Source organism: Sciurus carolinensis, chromosome 2 (genome assembly GCF_902686445.1).
Source record: "Sciurus carolinensis chromosome 2, mSciCar1.2, whole genome shotgun sequence".
NCBI classification, from domain to species: Eukaryota; Metazoa; Chordata; class Mammalia; order Rodentia; family Sciuridae; genus Sciurus; species Sciurus carolinensis.
The window spans coordinates 25,463,951-25,483,518 of record NC_062214.1 but is presented as its reverse complement, the minus strand read 5'-3'; the positions used below and the strand labels follow the sequence as shown (position 1 = coordinate 25,483,518).

General features: G+C 53.3%; 1 protein-coding gene and 1 long non-coding RNA gene across 4 annotated transcripts in view; one reads left to right on the top strand and one right to left on the bottom strand.

The window, feature by feature from the left end:
* Hm13 (histocompatibility minor 13) overlaps nt 1–9,607 on the top strand; it is a 43,914-nt gene extending 34,307 nt beyond the window's left edge. Inside the window, exons 10-13 of one of the 2 annotated variants that reach the window (XM_047537311.1) lie at nt 1,315–1,417; nt 6,051–6,136; nt 8,241–8,387; nt 9,196–9,607. In XM_047537311.1, the coding sequence (XP_047393267.1) occupies nt 1,315–1,417; nt 6,051–6,136; nt 8,241–8,387; nt 9,196–9,295 (436 nt within the window). In that variant the 3' untranslated portion in view covers nt 9,296–9,607. The remainder of the gene's footprint in view (nt 1–1,314; nt 1,418–6,050; nt 6,137–8,240; nt 8,388–9,195) is intronic. The other variant, XM_047537314.1, reaches the window with a different exon arrangement.
* LOC124973353 (uncharacterized) lies at nt 1,161–14,945 on the bottom strand. 2 transcript variants are annotated; one of them, XR_007106671.1, is made up of 4 exons: nt 14,635–14,945; nt 7,981–8,113; nt 2,074–2,215; nt 1,161–1,928 (listed from the first exon to the last, which is right to left on the bottom strand). It is a non-coding gene; the product is annotated as an uncharacterized LOC124973353 (long non-coding RNA). The 2 variants fall into 2 exon arrangements; XR_007106669.1 differs by lacking the exon at nt 14,635–14,945 and adding an exon at nt 9,089–9,606.
* Nucleotides 14,946–19,568: the final 4,623 nt, after the last annotated feature.

Below are 19,568 nucleotides of genomic sequence, written 5' to 3'. Positions count from 1 at the left end.
CACCGCAAAAAAAAAAAAAAAAGAGAGAGAGAAACCCACAAGAGTCCTTTGGCTCATGTGCTGCAGACACCCTCAGCAGCCAGCACCTCAAGGGCAGAATTCCTTCCCAGCCGGGCTGTCAGGGTAAGCACGCCCTCAGAGTGGTTCCGGAATCAGTGACTGTCCCAGAGGGAGTCACTTGTACCCCATCGCTCATAACAGCATCGCTGTCGATGTAGCTCAAGACTTAAAAGCAACCGGAGCGAGGAGAGCGGGGAGTCAAGAGCACCCATTCACTCCACAGATGTTACCTGAGCCTCGAGTACTTGGTGGGCACTGTTCCAGGTGCTGAGGACACACAGAGGTTATGTAGCTGGCATTGTGAAGGGAAGTCGGGTAAAGGCAATGCCAGATTGAGTATGATTCATACATGCTGAAGGGAACCTTGGATGAGTCACCTCCAGGAAGCCACTGGCATACAGCCGGCATCTGTTTAGTACCCACAGATAGGTTGCCGAACCATAGCATCTCCTGCACTTGAAAGTAATAACTTGCCTGTGAGGTTTGTCCTATTATTTCTGAGAGCATGAACTGGGGATGGGATGTAGCTCAGTGGGAAAGTACCTGCCTAGCGTGAGTGTGACCCTGGGCTTGATCCCCAGCACTGATCTCTCCCCCCAAATTAAAAGGATCCACTTGTATCAGATTTACCTCAGTTGTTTTTCAAAATGTGGACTCCATGGCCTTGCCCCAGGCTTATTAGATCACCCCCCCCGCTGGGTGTGGCAGCAGATGCCCGCGATCCCAGCAACTGAGAACTGAGGAGGCTGTGGGCAAGAGGATTGTAAATTTGAGACCAGCCTCCACAATTTAGCAAGACGCTGTCTCAGAATTTTTAAAGGGCTGGGGATGTAGCTCAGTGGTAAAGCACCCCTGGGTTATGTCCTGGTAGGAAAAAAAAAAAAAAAAAGTGACCCTCCCTGAGGACTGAACATAGAGCCCGGCTTTTTTTTTTTTTTTTTTTTTTTTCCTTCACAAGCTTTCTAGATGATTTTTTGTGCTAACTAAACTCTTCGAGTCACTGATCTGAGTCATGGTATTTGATAGTCACACCACCAAGGGGATGGGCTCGTGGTTGTCCTATTTTGCAGATAAGTAAACTGAGGCTGAAAGAAAGAAAGTGACTGGTTCAAAGACACGTAGCTGGGAGCTCGGGTGGAGTGCAGCCAGAGCTCCACCAGCCCCGACCCACAGGGCCTCCCCCAACCCCCTCCTGGGGAGTACTGCTGCTCCACTCCTGCGCTAACCCCCTTTCTTCCCATGCCCTCCTGGAAGCCTGAAGAAGGACACCCACACCTACTTCTACACCAGCTTCGCCGCCTACATCTTCGGCCTGGGCCTCACCATCTTCATCATGCACGTCTTCAAGCACGCCCAGGTGAGCCAGACTTCCCCAGGGCTTCTCTGCCACAGGGGGGGCAGTCCAGAGGCAGGTGCTGCGGCATCAGAGGCATCCTCTTGGTGACTCTTTTGCCTTTCACGTGTGGTTGCAAGATGGCAGCTGTGCCCCGGGCAACCCATGCACTCTGGCGGCATGGAGGGAGAAGCAGCGCACCGCACGCTACCCACGTGATCAGGAAGGCAGGGACTCTTCCGGCACTCTACCTGCAAAGTTCTGCTCACTTCTCAAGGGTCAGATAGATCAGTGTCACATGGCCACCCTGGGAGCAGGAGAGTGGGGAAGAGGATTGTGCTTCTCAAGCTCTTAGTGGACGCAGACAAACAAGAATGGGATTGGGTGGGTGTTGGATGTCCACTCTGGTGTCCACACAGATGGGTAATGAGGTGCTGAGGCCTCCCCTCCATCTTCTCCCCAAGTTGGCCAAGGCTCTTCCTCCTTCCACCAAGATGGCTGCTGGGTACTGAGCTGCCAGAGTGAACCAGCATGGCTGTAGGGAAAAGGGAGAAGACAGGATTACCTCCTTTCTGCTGGCAATAGGAGGAGCTCTTATTTGTTCAGCATCCCACATGCCAGGCTCTGTGCTCATGAGGGTCCCTAAGAACAGATGAGAAAATAAAGCTCAGGTACCATACCTGAGTACGTATGCAGTGGAGCCAGGATCCCAGCCTGGGTCAGCAAGGAAACCAGGCCCGGCGCTGCCTGGCCCTAAGGAAGGCAGTGTGGAACAGACGCCAAGGGAGCCCTGTTGGGAATCCAGACCAGTCCACTCCGCGGCTGTGGGCAAGTTGGCCAAGTTATGCTTGGTTTTCCTCATTCATTCATAAAAACAGGAAATGGATCAGTAACAGCCACCTTGGGGTGGTTTGAGGACGAATTAGTATAAAGTACCCAGAGACACCCTGAACCGTCCGTCAGCTGTCGTCACAGTACTCTCCCCACACCCGCACGCACACTCCTGCCGTGGTTTCAGTTACCCATAGCACAAAAATGTTAAATGAAAAATCCTAAAAATAAGTTTTAAGTTGCATGCAGTTCTCAGTATCATGATGAAATCTCACCGTCCCACAGGAAGCCTCCCTTTTTCAAGGGGATCTACACTGTATGCACTGCTCACCCATTAGTCACTTAACTAGCCATCTGGGTTAGGAACAGGGTTCGGAACCGCCCAGTGGCAGGCACTCGCCGTGGGGGTGGGGTGGGTGCTGCTGTGCTATTGTTGCCTTCCCTTTTCCCCCTCCCCGCAACTCAGCCACAGAGGAACTGCCTTTGAATTCATCACAAGAGCTTTTTGACCACTGTCAGGCACTGTGCTAAACCCTAAATTTACAAAGCCCCTTAGCCCATAGGTGGAGATGCCCTTGCATTCAGTTGTGCTCCAGATGGCCTCAGGGGCCAGCTTAGAGCGACATGCACTTGGCAAGGGGATCACAGTGAGCCGACTTGGGTGGGGGGACTAGTTCAGAGGGCTTTTGTGGCGGTCTCTGCTCCAACTCAGCCCCAGAGCTATTCCCCTGGCAGCCGCCAGGTGGCAGGCTTGCCTTCTACCTGACTGGACTCCAAAGGGAATCCCATTCCAAGCACCTCGCATGCAGGGCGCAGGCTGAGCCGAGGTGCAACCCTAGGAGGAAGGGCTGCCTCCCCAGGACACACGGCAAGTTGAGCTGGTCCCTGGCACCAGGCCTGTGCTGTACCCCAACTGTGCTCAGCCCTTCTGCCCAGTTATCCAAGTAGGCATCACCCTTGAAATCCTTCTTGGGAAGGGCATCAAGGACACTAGGAGAACCTAGTTCCGTGGAGTCTCCCCTCTCAAAGACGCAGGTGGTCCTAGGACCAGCATGGCTCTAGGCAGGAGTCCCCTCAGTGCCCTCTGTGAGACCTCAGCTTAATGTCCTCTTTCAGAAACCTGCTTCAGGCCAGGAAGCTAGCAGCCCCCTCAGGAAGGCCCTGGAAGATGATTGGGTATAATGTCCTCACCACGCGGAAGAAGCAGGCCCAGCGAGGAAAGTAGTTTAGTTTAGCCATGGTGACGTAGCAAAGCCAGTGGAAAGCCAGGACTCTGACCCCCAGCTCACTGCCCTGAGCTGTACGTGCCACCTTCTCAGCACTGACTGGTGAAGTTCCCTGAATCTTGAGAGGAAGGAAAATAATACAAGGCTTATAACCCTGATACGGCGAACATACTGCCTTCTAAAGGAGCCCTTCCCATTGGCTTCTGAAGCCCCTCAGTGACTGCCTGCAGGGGAAGAGCCAGGTTTCTACCCGCCTCACCTAGAAACCCTGTCTGCTCTGTCTGACTTCAGTGAATTGAATGCACTGGTCTTGGAGGCAGAGGAACCTAGCTCCAAGTCCTGACCAGCCTAGGTCCACATCCTTCTCCCTCCTGATCCTCAGTTTCCACATCTGTTAACTACTTTTCAGAAATTAAATTTTAGCTGGGTGCAGTGGACACACCTTTAATCCCAGCAGCTCAGGAGGCTGAGGCAGGAGGATTGCAAGTTCAAAGCCAGCCTCAGAAACTTAGCAAGACCCTGTCTCAAAATAAAACATCAAAAGGGCCAAGGATGTGATTCAGTGGTTAAGCGCCTCTGGGTTCAATCCCCAGTACCCAAAAAAAGTTAAATTTTAATAGACTTGAGTTTGTTTTTTATTTGTTTATTTTGTTCTTTTCCTACTTCTATGTTTTGTTTTGTTTTCATTTTTGTTTTTGTTTTTGTTTTGTTTTTTGGGCTTTGGTTTTGGTTTTGGTTTTTTTGTTTTCAGTGCTGGGGGATGGAACTCAGGCCATGCATTCTAGTTTCTTGATTTGAAAGCTTAGATTATATATTTTGTGTCTTTCTAGTTTTCTCATGCATTCACTTAGGGATATATATATTTTTTTAATTTTATTTTTTTTTTGTACTGAGGATTAAACCCAGGAGTATTTAACACTGGACCACATCCCCAGTCCTTTTTTTATATTTTATTTTGAGACAGGGTCTCACTGAGTTGCTTAGGGCCTCAATAAGTTGCTGAGGCTGGCTTTGAACTTGTGATCCTCCTGCCTCAGCCTCCTGAGCTGCTGGGATTCAGGCATGCACCACCGTGCCTGGCATAAAATTTTTTCATGAGTACCACTTGGCTGCTTCTTACAGGTTTTGATGTGGACCTTTGCCATTTTGTTATTGTTCTGTTTGTTTTGTTTTTTGCTCTTGGCCCGAAGCCTAGTACACAGCAAAGACCTAATACCAGAGGGAGGAGCACAGCTGTCCAGGGTCAAATCCCAACTCAGCCACTTACACATCTGTATGACCTTGGGCAAGTCATTTCCTCTTGAGCTTCAGTAACATCATCTGTAAAAACCAGATCCAAATACTTAGGGTATTAATGAATTCAAGGATAATCTACATAAAATGTCATGGTTCACAGCCCGCCCGGGCCGATGCCAAGAAATGATCTGAAGATCTGACTGGAGGGTGCAGAGGAAGGAGTCCTTTGTTCTCTGACCGTGGGCTGCTCTGCACCAAGAATGCTATCTCTAAGACACCACCTTCCCGAACACCCTTGAAGAAGGCGGTCACTTAGTATTTACAAGGCCCTCTGCTGACAGGCATGCAGCAGTGAACAAGACAGCTGCGGCCACCCTCACCAAGGTCACAGTCCAGAGGGGAAGGAGGCACCTGGCAGCCAGGGCCCAGGACTGCTCTAAGGGAGAGGTAGAGGGCCCTCTGAGAGCACGCATCAAGGAGACCTGCCGCCTTGCGAGTGCATGACACAGAGGTCAGGTCGTGTCTGAGCTGAGGGCTAAAGGAAGAAGAAACTAGCTAGTGGCAAGAACCTCCAGGCAGCAGAAACAGTATGCAAAGGTCCTGGGGCTGTGGCCAGAGCAGGTGAGGATGGAGAAGGAAGCAGGAGCCACATCTCATGGGGCCTTCACACCACTGGGCAGCATTGGGGACTTGGGAGGGTTGACTTGTGGGTTGATGTCTACCTTTCGGATGCTGCAAGGGAAAGGCGGCACGCCTGGGCCGTGGAAATAGGCTGAACCGTGCCAGGGAGGGTCAACTCAGGGCTGCACAGTAGGGCAGTCTCGTCCTCAGGGGCTCTTGGTATAGTTGTCCTTTCTCTAAACCCAGCTTTACCAGGAATCTCAGCAGATTTTCCGGGCCAGGCCAGCTGGGGTGAATCCAGGGGAGCCAGCAACTGCTGGTTCACCTTCACACAAGCTGCATCAAACTCCGCATGCAAGGTGGCAGCTGCGTCGTCTTCGTCACCACTACAGAAGCATCTCCCAGAGCCCTAACCCTGACCCTGGGCAGCACAGCCTCTGAGAACGAGACTGGCCAGGAGGCTGCAGTTTTAAATCTGGTGTCTGAGTGGTGCACGCTGCCAGCCAGACTTCTGGCACCCCTGAAGCCCATGTCCTTGCGCTGCTGTGTGTTGGCCGCATTCCCTTCCAGGGGGAGCAGCCCTGGTCCCGAGCCCGAGAGCTCTGGATTTAGGTCAGCCACTGGCTTGCTCTGCCATCCGGGCCAGAACTGACCCACAGTTAGGCCCAGGAGAGGGTGGGTGCGGGGCATGGCCCTGAGCAGGCGCCCTGCTTAGCTCTGCCTAACCAGCCTCTCTCCCGCAGCCTGCCCTCCTCTACCTGGTACCTGCATGCGTTGGCTTTCCCGTCCTGGTCGCGCTGGCCAAAGGAGAAGTGACAGAGATGTTCAGGTGAGGCTGGACGGGCAGAGGCTCACGTGGACAGGTGCACCTTCAGTGGCCAAGGGGGTGATGGTGCTCGTCTCCAGGGGACCACTGTTCCCCCACCTGCTCCGCCCCTCACTGTACCTGCCAGCACCTGAGAGTCTGGCCGTAGGATACCGGTGGAAGCCTTCGCCTGGCCGGGAGCTGGGGAGGGCGAGGCCTGGGGCCCTCTAGGCAGCTGGTCTTAGGAAGGGAATGCTAGTGTTGGTTTCTCCCCGACCCACTGTCCAGGGTCCTGGGCTCTCAGCCTGGCTCTGCCATCAGGTGACTGGAAGCATGTCCTCTTCCTCCCCAGCATCAGTAGGACGGGGAGGGGTGGGGGAAAGTGCCCTCGATGTGCCCTGCCTGAGCCGCCTCCGTGGCCTTCACCGCACGGCTCACTGTCTTCTCTCCAGCTCAGCTGTCTCACTCGTGTACCCGACCCCAGGCCACATCCACATCTGCCACACCTTAGGCACAGCCCCACCCCTACCCCAAGGCCTGCGTGACTCTAGCAGGTGTCTGCTCCCTAGCACCAAGACCCGCTGCCAGGGACCTAGAAATAGCTGCCAGCTGCGATTAGAGCTGCCCACTCGGGGGCTTCCACCCAGCTCCACCTGCCTGGTCTCCAAGTTGCCCCTCAAGCGCCTGCCAGGGCCTCCTGTGCACCTGGCTGCCCGCGGGGCAGCCTGTGACTCACCCCTCCCCCGTACCTGCATCTGCCCTCCCTGTCCTGCCTGGAATCCCCAGCTCCCAGCCTCCCTGTCTGTCCTCCTGGCCTGGCAAAGCCCTGTGGTCTCTGAGGCAAATGGGGTGAGATGTGAACTTGAGGACAGATTTGGGGGACCTTTGGGGTGAAGCATGGCCCCTGATCCCTGAGTTCAGCACCTTACCCTCTAACTTACCCAGCCTCAGGCCCTGCTGCCCCCAGGCCCTGGGCTGACCTCCCTAGTTCAGTCCTGTTGTGCCCTTAGCAGCCAAAGCTCTGCCCAGCCAGGTTAGAAGGTACCTCCCTTTCACCCATGTGGTGCCTGGTACCCCTAAATACTCTGCCGTACAGGCACCCTACCCCACCTTGGCCCCCCCACTCACCAAGGAGGTCCTTGGGTAAAGGTGGAAAAGCAGTGGGTCTCTCTCTCTCTCCTCTCCTCTCCTTTTCTCTTCTTTTTCTTTTTTCTGTGGTGCTGGGATTGAACCCAGGGCCTCCTGCATGCTAGACAAGTGCTCTTCTACTGAGCCCCGCCCCGCCCTCTCTCTTCTCTTTATGGCCTTTCTCTTTTCCCCTGATTTCCCACTTTATTGTTTTATTTTCTTTTTCTGTTACTTGTCCTTTTTATTTTATTTTCATTTTTTATTTTTTTGGCGGTGGTGGGACTGGGCATGACCCAGGGTGTTTCACCACCAAGCTGCCTGCCCAGCCCTTTTATTTTGAGACACAGGATCTTGCTAAATAGCTGAGGCTGGCCTCAAACCTGGTGATCCCCCTGCCCCAGCATCCCAAGTAGCTGGATTACAAGCGTGGGCCATGTCATCTGGCTCCTTTCTTTCTATATATTTTTTTTAAATTTGGTTTAAACACGGTTTGAAATTCCGCAGCTGTGAGAGGGAGAACACCCTCACGCCCCAGCGAGGCCAGCTCTGCAGACATTGAGAAACACCTGTGCTCTGATATGCAAATGTGCACACACCCCTGGCTCGGCGGCATTCCTGAGCATCCTGCATCCCGCGGCTTGGTGTTTTTGCGTGTGGATGTGTGCGGTTTCTCAGGGCTGGGGGTCAGACCTCGCCCAGGCTGGGCACACTCAGCCACACCACCAGCCCTTGGCTTTTACCTGCGAGATGCCACAGCAGCAGCACACGCACCACCAGGGCATCCTTGTCCTTTTGCTCAGCTGTGCAGTTTGTCCTCGTAGAGGTACATCTGTCCTTTTTCCTCCAAGTAATGGTGGCCTCTTCTCACAAAGCCTGGAAGCGCAGAGCAAGATAAAAATCAGATGTGTGTGCTCCTTGCCCCTTGGAAAGGCACTCTGTCCTCCCCGAGTCTCTCCTCTCCATCTCTCGTTCTCTCTCTCTGTCTCTGTCTCTCACACAGCTACGAGTCCTCTGCGGAAATCCTGCCTCATACCCCGAGGCTCACCCACTTCCCCACGGTCTCGGGCTCCCCTGCCAGCCTGGCCGACTCCATGCAGCAGAAGCTAGCTGGCCCTCGTCGCCGGCGCCCGCAGAATCCCAGCGCCATGTAATGCCCAGCGGGTGCCCACCTGCCCGCTCCCCCACTGCCCCGGGCCCAAGGTAGGGCACACACTCCAGCTCTCCACGGCCACCAGCACTCTGCACACCCAGCCCTTTGGGGAGCAGGGAACCCAGAACTTTGGTGTATTCACCAGCATCGTGGGGCTCATGTGAGAGGGTGGACGTGAGTGACCTTTGCCAGACAGCAGTAGATGCTGTGACTGCCCCCCGTGTGTGCAGCCTCGCCACAGTATTTGAGAACCCTTCTTTCTTCATCTGTAAGTGGGCACATTCCTGCCTCACAAGGTTAATCTGGTGAGGAAATGTGTGTATTGCCCTTGGCCTGAACACAGTTGTCAACAAGTGAAGCCCACAGGAAGAGCTAAGCTAAGGTGTCCATCTTCAAGAACAGTCCCCGCCACTTGCACCCCCGGGGCTGAGCTGTTGGGCTCCAGCCGTGTGCCCTGAGAGGCAGCCCATCTCCCATCGGCTCATCCTTGCTGCCCCTTTTTTTCCACTCTTCAACAGAAGGTTCAGGAAGCTTAAAGTTGATCCATATAAGCTCAAGCCCAACCTCCCCACTTGCTGCTGTTCTTGCTGCCTCTTGGCACCACCAGGGCACAGAGAGAGCAGTCTGGGGAGGGCACAGTGGGTCTGGGGCTAGGTACTGGAAGGTGCTGGGCAGTGATGCAGAGCTGATGTCCTTACATGCCCAGGGCTTCCTAGGAGCAATGGGTGGAAGGGCAGCAGAGTTCTGTCTCTGCCTCCTCTGAATGTGGTTTGTTTGTTTGTTTTTTGTCTTGTTTTCTGATCAGTTATGAGGAGTCAAATCCTAAGGATCCAGCAGCAGCAACAGAATCCAAAGAGGCCACAGAGGCATCAACATCGAAGGGACTAGAGAAGAAGGAGAAATGATGCAGCTGGTACCTGACCCCCTCAGGGCCAGACCAGCCAGGCGGGGATGGACTGACAGGCGTGCGTGGGCAGAGGGTACAGGAGACCGCTCCAGGACAGGGAAGCAGGCAGCAGGATCCCTCCGGCGGGTCTCTGTGGCCTGTTTCCCTCTCCCCCTTCTCTGGCCCTCCTCTGCTCCTCCTCACCCCCTGCAGGCAAAGGAAACCCCCAGCTCCCTCCCTCCCCAGAGCCAGGTGGGAGACTGGGTGTGATTTTTAGGTTTTTGTATTGTGGACTGACTTTGCCTCACATTAAAAACTGCTCCCACGGCCAGGGCGGGCCACTGTGCTCCGGGAAGCGTCTCCTGCTGGGTTCACTGGGTCTCATCTGCCCACCCGAAACTTCAGCAAGCCCTTTCCTGAGTACCCACTGATCTGCGGGGTCAGTTCAGCACCCCCAAAACACCCTGTGGCCAGCAGAGGGGGCCCACAAGCCCTCCCGAGTCTTGGGTTTTCCTCACCACCTTCCTCTCAGTACTTGGGCAGCTGCTCACTGAACACACCTCCACCCCCCACTCACCTTGGTGTGTGGTAGGGAGAGAACCTGAGGCCAACCTGACTCCACAAGGGGACTAACAGTTATAAAGCCAGCCTGCCAGCTCCCATGCCCTGATGTCCATATGGCTTCAGCTGGAGAGGGCCCGCACCCTAGGCTGCTGGAGATCAAGGCCCCATCTCTCCCACTCTACCCATTCCTGGTTCTTCCCCAAAAGACTGTTGCACAGCCAGTTACCACACAAGGGCCAGGCCTTTAGAGAGGCCGGAGTGGGAAGAGACTCAGTCCAGTGACTCCAGGGCCATGGGGCCCAGGAGTTGTAGATACCAGAACAGTTTCCCTAACCCCTGGCCTGCCAGAGGGCCCCCAGTGAACCAGGCAGGGAGTGACAGCCTTCATCCGTCTGCCTGGGAAGGGGTCACTGCGTGGGGCCACTGAGACTCTGATCATCAGTCACCTCATCCTCACGGTCCTAGGCTATAGGTGCTGTTGTCAGCCAGCGCACAGGTGAGGGAAATGAGGAAGACATGGATGTGGCCTCGAGCAATCCAGGTTGGAATTCAAAGTTCTAAGGACTGTGCAGCTGCTCTCCAGACCCCTGGGACCAAGTCACTGTAACTAGTATGCTGGGCCTCTCTGAGCCAGCCACCAAACTTCTCTGGGCCTGGGATAATATGGAACAGGAAGGCAATCTCGGGCTTCTAGCCAGGGGGTCCTTTCAGGGACTTCTGGATCTCTGCAGATTCCAGCTGCCTCCAGGGGGAGGCCGTGTGGTCCTGGAACAAAGCCCCTCTGAGGGCGGCAGATGGGGCAGGCAGCCCAGGCACACAGCGTGGTTGGCTCTGTGGCCCAAGGCCCACAAAGGCCTCATTGAGTCACCGCTGGCCCCCGGCGGAGGCTGAGGTGGCAGTGGCGCCGGGCGCCTGCCACCTAATGACCATCCTGGCCTGGCCAGATGTTCCACAGACCTCGGCAGGGCCGCCTGGCCAGCCGGCACCGCAGAGGCCACTCCAATTCCAATTAACCAGCTTCAGCTGAGCAAACAGCGGGCAGCGGGGCCCAGCCCGGGCGGTAGGCCCAGCCTGCAGAGCCTCCGAGTCTAGACTCCAGATGTGAACCGCCACCGCCCGAGTCCCATGGAAAAATGGCACCAGGCCGGGCACGGATTGGGCCTGCACGCTGGGCGGCAGGGTGGGTGGCTGGGCAGGGCCACGGTGGGCCTGGTGCCAGCCTCTCCCTGGGGTGGGGGTAGATTCTTAAGCTACTCTAAAACCCCAGAGCACTGCCCCTTATTTGTGTCCTCCTCTGGGCCTCAATCTCCCCTGACTGCAGAACAAGGGGCTCCAAGGCGGGAACGGGCCCGGCGGACTGAGAGCCCAGGTACAGGCTTGGTGTGTACCAGTTAACATGTGACCAGCGTTAAACGCTAGTATTGTAAGATACTGAATCACTGCAGCAACTCTTGAGATGCCCTTCTCCCACCCCTTTGGTACTGGGGATCTGGTACTGGGTGCTTTACCACTGAGCTACATCCCCAACCTTTTTTTTTTTAATTTTGAGACAGGCCCTCACTACGTCACTGGGGCTGGCCTTGAATTTGCAATCCTCCTGCCTCAGCCTTACTGACCTCACAGTGCCACCATGCCCTGGCCTTACTGTTTTCTTACAGATGAGTGAAGTGAGGCAAAGAGGCCTTAAGTGCCCAGGGAGCACTTGAACCCAGAGTGGCTGGATTCCATGACCATGACAATTGACCATGGTGGCATCTGACATAAATTAGAATTCTGGATTTCCTGGTTCTCTTCTTGGGGGCAGCATTGGTGGAGTGGGATATGGGGTGGCAACCTCAAAGTCATTAGTGCAGGACTGGCTCCCACAATGTGCCTGAGAAAGCCACCCACTCTGTCCTGTTTCCCCAGCTGTGAGGAGTAAAAACCTCCTCCCTAGGCAAGTCCATCTTCCGGGGAAAGCCTTCAGCCCTCCGTGGGCTTCACTACCAGGTACGTAAGATACCAATCAAGTCGTTGGGAACAGTAGGGTACATGAAGGTCAAATGCCCAGTCACCCTGAAGGAGAAACAGGTTATGACAGCGCAGGAGTCCTGCCTCAAGGCTGCCACGCCCCTGCCGGATCCTGAGGGGCAAAGCAAAAGCCTGAGCTAGCCCAAGGTCAGAGTCCAGCCGTCTCGCCCTGCACGGACGCTGAGGCAGGAGGGCTTGCCTCAGCGAGACCCTGTCCCAAAATATAAAGATCTGGAGATGTCAGTCAGTGGTACAGCGTCCCTGGGTTTAATCCCCACTACCCACGAGTGCTCAGCTGTCCCTGCACAAATGGGGAACCCTAGTCCTCCCCCAAGAAAGCGAGACCTGCGGAGTTACGGAGTGGACAGCACAGGGGGTCCTGCTCCTCCCTTCCCGCCCCCGCCCCGCGTGACTCCCCGCGGGATCCCAGGCACCGTGGAGGGAGGCGGAGGCTGCATCCTGCCGGGCGCGTCAGGAAAGGCCGAGCGAGCGGGAAGGAAAGCACCACCTCCCGCCCCCGCCGCGGCCACACCTGGGCTCTCGCGCGGGCAGGGGGCCGGCCGGCGCCTGGCTCCAGCGAGTCTGGGCCGCCTCCCCGCGCGCCCAGTGGGGGCCGCCAGATGGGCCCGCCGCCCGCCCAGCAACTCGGGCAGGAAACTGCAGCCGGGCGGCCAGGAAGGCGCGAGGGAGGGAGGGAGGGAGGGAGGGGCGGGGCCGGGGCGGGACCCGCCCACCAGGACGCGCAGGGACTGGCCGGCTGGGCGCGGTCCAGTCCCGGCCGGCGCGCCCTCGCTGGTTTCCTAGAGCGAGCGCTTTGCCTCATCGTGACTCGGTTTTCCCACTTGCAAAATGGGACTGCCAACCTCAGCTCCTGGGACTTAAGGGCACCTTCTTTCCCTTCCCTTCTTTGGTTTCTTACCTGGAAAAAGGAGAACAAACGTACCTGCCTCGGCCATGGGTTGGCTCCACTGGGGTGTAAAGTCGGGGAGAGCTAAACCCATGCGTTTTCCTCCCCACGATATAACCCCAGCACCCGGCCCGCTGCCTGTAACATGCAGGCATCCAGTACGTGTGAAGTGAATATAAAGGTCTGGGACAGTCCTGAGTCCAGGCACATTAGTGACCCTTCACATTTGCTTGGCCTGGCGCCAGTGCTTGCCAGCGGTGTGGCTTCTTGTCTACTGAGCTTCATTTTCCTCTTCCACCTTCAAGGGTGGGTATGAGGATTAAACAACAATCCAAAGACAGCACACGTAGTATGTCCTCAGCAGATGGTATGTGTGGAAGAGTCTTCAAGGTATGAAAAAAGAGACACTATTTGGTACATGTGAAGGCAAAGGAATTGGGTGGCTTAGGGAATTTTTTCTGTATATACAAACATATAATTTGCATTTTTAAGATTTTGAGCCAGATGGATCTAATTTCAAAAACCAACACAATTGCCCGGGGAGGTGGCCAAGCCTGTAATCCCAGCAGCTAGGGAGGCTGAGGCAGGAGGATCCCAATTTCAAAGCCAGCCTCAGCAGTTTAGCAAGGCCCTTGGCAACTCAGCAAGACCCTGTCTCTAAATAAAATGTATTTCAAAAAGGGCTAGGGATGTGGCTCAGTGGTTAAGTGTCCCTGGGTTCAATCCCCAGTACCAAAAAAAAAAAAAAAAAAAAAAAAAAAAACCAAAAAAAAAAAACACACACACACACACACAATTGAAAATGAATTAAAAATTAATCTAGCCTTAGGGGGAAAAAATAAATATTATCCTCAGATGGCCAAGGAGGCATCTAAAACACAGGGTCTGAGACCTGCACAGGATCACAAACAGCAAGGAAATGGCAAAGAGGAGATCTGAATGCAAATTCATTGGACTCCAAATTAAATAGGAGGAGTGAAGGGAGAAAACTCACCTCCCTCACTTGCTTTTCCTCACTTCCACCAAGAGGAGGGAATCCCAGGCCAAGCAGAGGGAAAGGCCCCAGGAAGAGGCAGGAGGGGAGGGAGAGAGGCCAGAAACATGATGGATGAGATGTAGAAAGGTGGGCAGGCCCCCCCAGGCCTGGCCAAGGAGCTTAGGTTTAATGCAGATGGCAGCAGGCAGCCAGGAGAGAACCATGAGCAGGAGGTGAGAGTCCTCCCCCCCTGCCGGGGGCTGAACCAGGGCCTCACACGTGCTGGGCAAGCACTCTACTACTAAGCTCATCCCCAGGCCTCTTCATTCTTTATTTTGAGATAGGGTATCGATAAATTACCTAGCCTGGCCTAGAATTTACAATCCTTCTACCTCAGCCTCCACGTCTGGATTACAGGCCAGCACCACTGTGCCTAGCATCCCTTCTAGAAATGGAGAAGGTGCCAGACAGTGGCACACATCTATAACCCAGGCATTTGGGGGACTGAGGCAGGAAGATCCCAGCCTGGGTAATTCAGCAAGGCCTTGAGCAACTTAGCAAGACCCTGTTTCAGAATAAAAAATAAAAACAGGATGGGGATGTAGCTCCATGGTAAAGTGTCTCTGGGTCCAGTCCCTAGAACCACCTGCCCCAGCAGAGAAAGAAATGGAGGTGGTCAGTAAACCAGGGATAGGGCTTCTGGCCAGTGATGATGATGTTCTGAATGATAAAAAGGCAAGGGCCCACGGTGAACAAGAGCGCCTGAGGATGAAAGCAGGCAGTGTGGACTCCAGGTCATCCAGATGTTCCTCAGCAGCACTGTGGTGCCATAAATCCATATCCTGACCCCATTTACCAATTTCCTCTTCCTTGGGGATTATTCATCCAGCACCACCCCTACCTGTAAAAAATGCCCTGAGGCCGAGTGCATGCCTGTCATCCCAGCGACTCAGGAGGCAGAGGCGGAGGCAGGAGGACCTGGAGTTCAAAGCCGGACTCAGCCACCGCAAGGCCTTAAGCAACTCAGTGAGACCCTAATAAAACACAAAACAGGGCTGAGGATGTGGCTCAGTGGCCAAGTGCCCCTGAGTTCAATCCCTGGTACTCCCCCCACCCCACCCGCCTGCAAAAATGCCCTGGAAAGGGACCTGGTGGGGCACGCCTGTAATGCCAGCCGCTCAGGAGGCCCAGGCAGGAGGATTGCAAGTTCAAAGCCAGCCTCAGCAACTTAGCAAGGCCCTGAGCAACTTAATGAGATACTGTCTCAGAACAAAAAATAAAAATAGTACAACCATAGAAATGAAAAGCTGTACCCCATTTGTGTATGATGAATCAAAATGCAGTCTGTAAAAATAAAAAAGATTTTAATAAAAATAAAATAAAAGGAAAGGACATGTGGGATGTGGCTCAGTGGTTAAGCACCCCTGGGTGCAATCCCTGGTACCCAAAAAGAAAAAAAAAAAAAAAAAAAAAAAAAAAAACTCAAGCCAGAACAGGGAATGCAGCTCAGTGATGAGGGTACACTTGCCTAGCATACTCGAGGCCCCGGGTTCCACTCATTTTTTTTTTTTTTGCGGTGCTGGGGATCCCCAGGGACTTATGTTTGCAAGGCAACCCCTCTACCAACTGAGTTATATCTCGGCCCTTTTTTTTTTAAACCAGGGATTGAACCCAGAGATGCTTAATCACTGTGCTATATCCCCTGCCCTTTATATTTTGAGACAGGGTCTCCTTAAGTTGCTGAGGCTAGTTTTGAACTTTCGATCCTCCGGTCTCAGCCTTCTGAGTCTCTGGGATCACGCGCATATGGCACTGTGCAGTGCTCCAAGTTTTTACATACCTTACATCTTTTGTGTGTTGGGGGTGGGGAGATATTGGGGATTGAAACCATAGGTGCTCTACCACTAAATAACATTCCCAACCCTTTCTAGTTTTCTTTTTTTATTTTGAGACAGGGTTTTGTTAAATTGCCCCGACTGGCTTTGAACTTGCAATCCTCCTGCCTCAGCCTCCTGCATAACTGGGGTTACAGGCATGCGCCACTGGGTGCGGCTTACGCGCTGTACCCCCTCACATAACCCTTCCCTCATAGTTTGCTATCTCCACTACACAGATGAGGAAATAAAGGCCCAGAGGAGAAAGGACCTGCCCAAGGTCCCAAAGGCCGTGGGGCGGGGGTTGGGGGGAGGCATTGGTGTATAGCTCTTATAGCTCTGTTGATAGAGTGCTTGCCTTGCATGCACAAGGCCCTGAGTTCAATCCCCAGCAGCAACCTGCCCCCCTGCTCCACCACCAAAAAAAAAAAAAAAAAAAAAAGCCTTCCCGAGCCCAGGCTGTGGCACAGGCCCCGTAATCCAAGCAACTCAAAGGCTGAGACAGGAGGATCGCAAATTTCAGGTCAGCCTCAGCAACTTAGTGAGACCCTGTTTCAAAAAAAAAAAAAAAAGGGGGTGGGGGGCTGGGGATGTAGTTCAGTGGTAAAGTGCCCCTGGGTTAAATTCCCTCTACAAAACAAGTTGGGGTGTAGGAGAAACACATTCCTGCCACCCCGAAATTCCTGCCAACAGTTTCTGTCAACTGTTTCTATGCTTATCACATATTGTTTAACCCAAATCAGATCTGCGGGCATTTTGTTTTGACACCTGTTCCATTCCCCAGCTGACTACCTCCTTCCCATTTAAGCAGGCTTTGTCATCCTATCTAATACCGGAGAGCAGTCAACCTTTGTCATTTTAAGGAAGGACAGGTGGGACAAACAGACATCTGCATGTGAAGGCAGACACCTGCCTTGGAGGTGGAGCCAGCCACCTCTTCCGTGGAGATGGGCTCTTCCTACTCTTCCTGCCACTCCAAAGCAGTGGCGCCATCCAGCCCTGTGCCCTCTGCCCCTGGGGCCAGGGAGCAGGGCCCTGGCTAGGGAGTCCAGACGGAGGACTCAGCCCCTGGGTTTTGCATTCAAAGCCTCCAGGTGCCTGTGCTCCTCGGGCAGGTGGCCTTGCTTGCTCCAGGAGCTGGGTGCCCATCTCTTCTCTGAACCCAGGGCTCAGTGGGGGAGGGAAGGTAGAGGCACCAGAGGCACACGTGTCACAGATGGGGGAGAGGAGAAAACCCCAGGAGACCAAGGCTGAAACTCCAGATGCCTAGGTCGGGTTGGGGGAGGGGCTGGCCCTTGCTGCCTGTGAGCCAGGTCCTTTCTGCTGGTCAGGTCCCCTATGTGATTATGGGTGTGAGTGTGAGTGTGTGTGTGTGTGTGTGTGTGTGTGTTATGAGAATCTGTGCAAGTGTTTGGCTTGGCTTTGGACGAGTGTGTGGATAAGTGTAAGGGTGCTGAAATCTGATGAAAGGGCTGTGTTGTAGATGTGTGTCTGTTTGGTTACAAAAAATTTAAAGTGTTTTTTTGTTTTGTTTGTTTTTATGATAGTGAGGCTTGAACCCACAGGCGCTTTCCCCCTGAGCTACATCTCCAGCCCTTTTTATTTTTTATTTTGGGACAGGGTCTCACTAAATGGTTTAGGGCCTCTCTCACTTGCTGAGGATGGCCTGAAACTTGTCATCCTCCTGCCTCGACCTCTTGAGACACCGGGATTACAGACCTGCACCACTAATGGGGTTTAAAGATCTTAACTTTTTTTTTTCCCCCCTGGTACTGGGAATGGAACCCAGCGCCTCTAGGAAAGTGCTCTGCCACTGAGCTACACCAGCCCTTTCCTGGCTCTTATTTGTGATTGAGTGTCCCAGTGAACTAAGCAGAAGAGCCTGGCTTCATTCACAGAGAAGGGCTGAAGGAAGCAGAAACAACAAAAACCAGATCGATCATCTTGAGGTTACTTATGGCAAGGTTACAGCCATGGGGACTCTCTTGCTGAGCACTGTGTTGCACACCTATAATCCCAGATGCTCTGGAGGCTGAGGAAGGAGGATTGCAAATCTAACACCAGCCTCAGCAACATAGTGAGACCCTCAGCAACTCAGAGAGATCCTGTCTCAAAGTAAAAGATAAAAAGGGCTGGGGATGTGGCTCAGTGGTAGAGCACCCCTTAGTTCAACCCCCAGTAACGAAAAAAGGCGGGGGTCTTCCTTACCAAGCCAGCATAACTGGCCTGTTTGGGGAATTTTTGTATTTTATCCCTCTTCTGTTTCTTGGAAAGTCAGATAAACAGCTTAGTCTTGGCTTGGTGATGGTGGACCTTCAGCATGAGTAGCTCCATTTTGGTTTGGTCTGTTAGGCCTGGTGCAGAAGCTCGGTCCAAATGAAGCCAGAATTAAGGACAGGTAGTTAGTGTAGAAATAGGAAATCGGGTCAATTCGAGGAAATGAAGCCATGAAGCCATCTGCCTTTGGAAGTTGGAGACTGCCCCTGGAAGAATGGAATGTCAAGGATCTCCGGAGCCCATTGATTACCAAATTTACCTGCCTTTATCAAGGACTGCAAGCATGGAGTCGCTAATTAATGTCCCCTGGGCCCTTGCCTGCCTGAATCACCTTGGCCCTCCCCCTGCCCATGGCTTCTCACTTAATGCAAAACCAGGCCTAGTCACGTAGGCAGGAAGGAGAGAGAGATAAGGGGGGAGAAAACTGGAGAAAAAAAGAGACTTTAACCTATAAAAGATGTAGTGTGCGCTCACTTCTTGGAACTTTAGAACATCAGCCATGGCCCCCTTCTTCCTGCTGGGAGAAGTCTGTATTATTACCTTAAAATAAAACCTGCTTAATATGCTTGCTTTGGCGTGCTTCTCTAGTGTTCAGTCTTCAACATCAGAAGGAGCAGAACTCGTTACCGGTAAATGGCGGTATCACAAACCAATGGACTCCTACCACTTTCATTTAATAGAATGCATGCTTACACATGGTAATGTGCTTAGGAATGCATGTTTGTGAGAAGGTTTGTGAGCAAACGGCTGCATTGGTGGGTATGTGCGGAAGCGAGGCCATGTCTAACTGGGAGTGTTGGGGTTCATAAAAGCGTTTTGCACAGCTTTGCTTGTTCGTGCTTGTGAATTTGAGCACTCTGACCTTCCTGCTCACGTGTGAGTCAGATTTTTTTTAGTCTGTTCTCCCCTCTGCCTGGATCACTCCCACTCCCCATCCTTGGTGTCTCCCTCCTCCTTGAACCTTCCTCTCTCCTGGCCTTATGGAAGAATTCCACAAAGAGCACAGACTCTGGAGTTAAAGAAACAGGTCTTGGAATTCTGACTCTCATTCGCTCCCTGTGTGGCTTTAGTCAACTGACTCCATGCCTCAGTTTCATGGTCTGTAAGATGGGGATACATGGTCACATACATTTTTCACAACAATGAATACATTGTTGTTATTCTGACTAATTCTTTCTGCTTACTGCTTGCCTCCTTTCCAAATTCCAGAGTCTTTTCTGCTCTGGCCAAATTGATGACACCTTTGGTTTTTAAGCCTAAAACCAGCTTCAGCAAATTTGTTTAGCAACTAATCATTCTGGATTTACCTAGGACATATTTTAGATGAACGAAAAAGCCAGTCAGGAAGAGCAGGCTGGGAACGCCCCACAGAGGTGCTGGTTTCTGCCCTGCTGTGGAAGGCTCAGCCCTTCTGTGCAGCTCCATCCATCGGTGGGAAAGTTGCAACTGAGAAAGAAAACAAAGGGTTTTTTTTCTTCCTTAAATTTTTTTTTTTTAATTTCAGTCTGTGTCTGTTTTAAGCCCCACCGGATGGAAATGTCCTAAAATAAGAAATTAAACAGGAGGGGAAATCTCATTATCTGGGATTTTTAAAGGGCCCTCAGGATTCCTTGGGACCCCTCTAGCCGCTGTGTGGTCCCCAGCCCGCCCACGCCCACCCACCTCCAGCCTGGCCGAGCTTTCC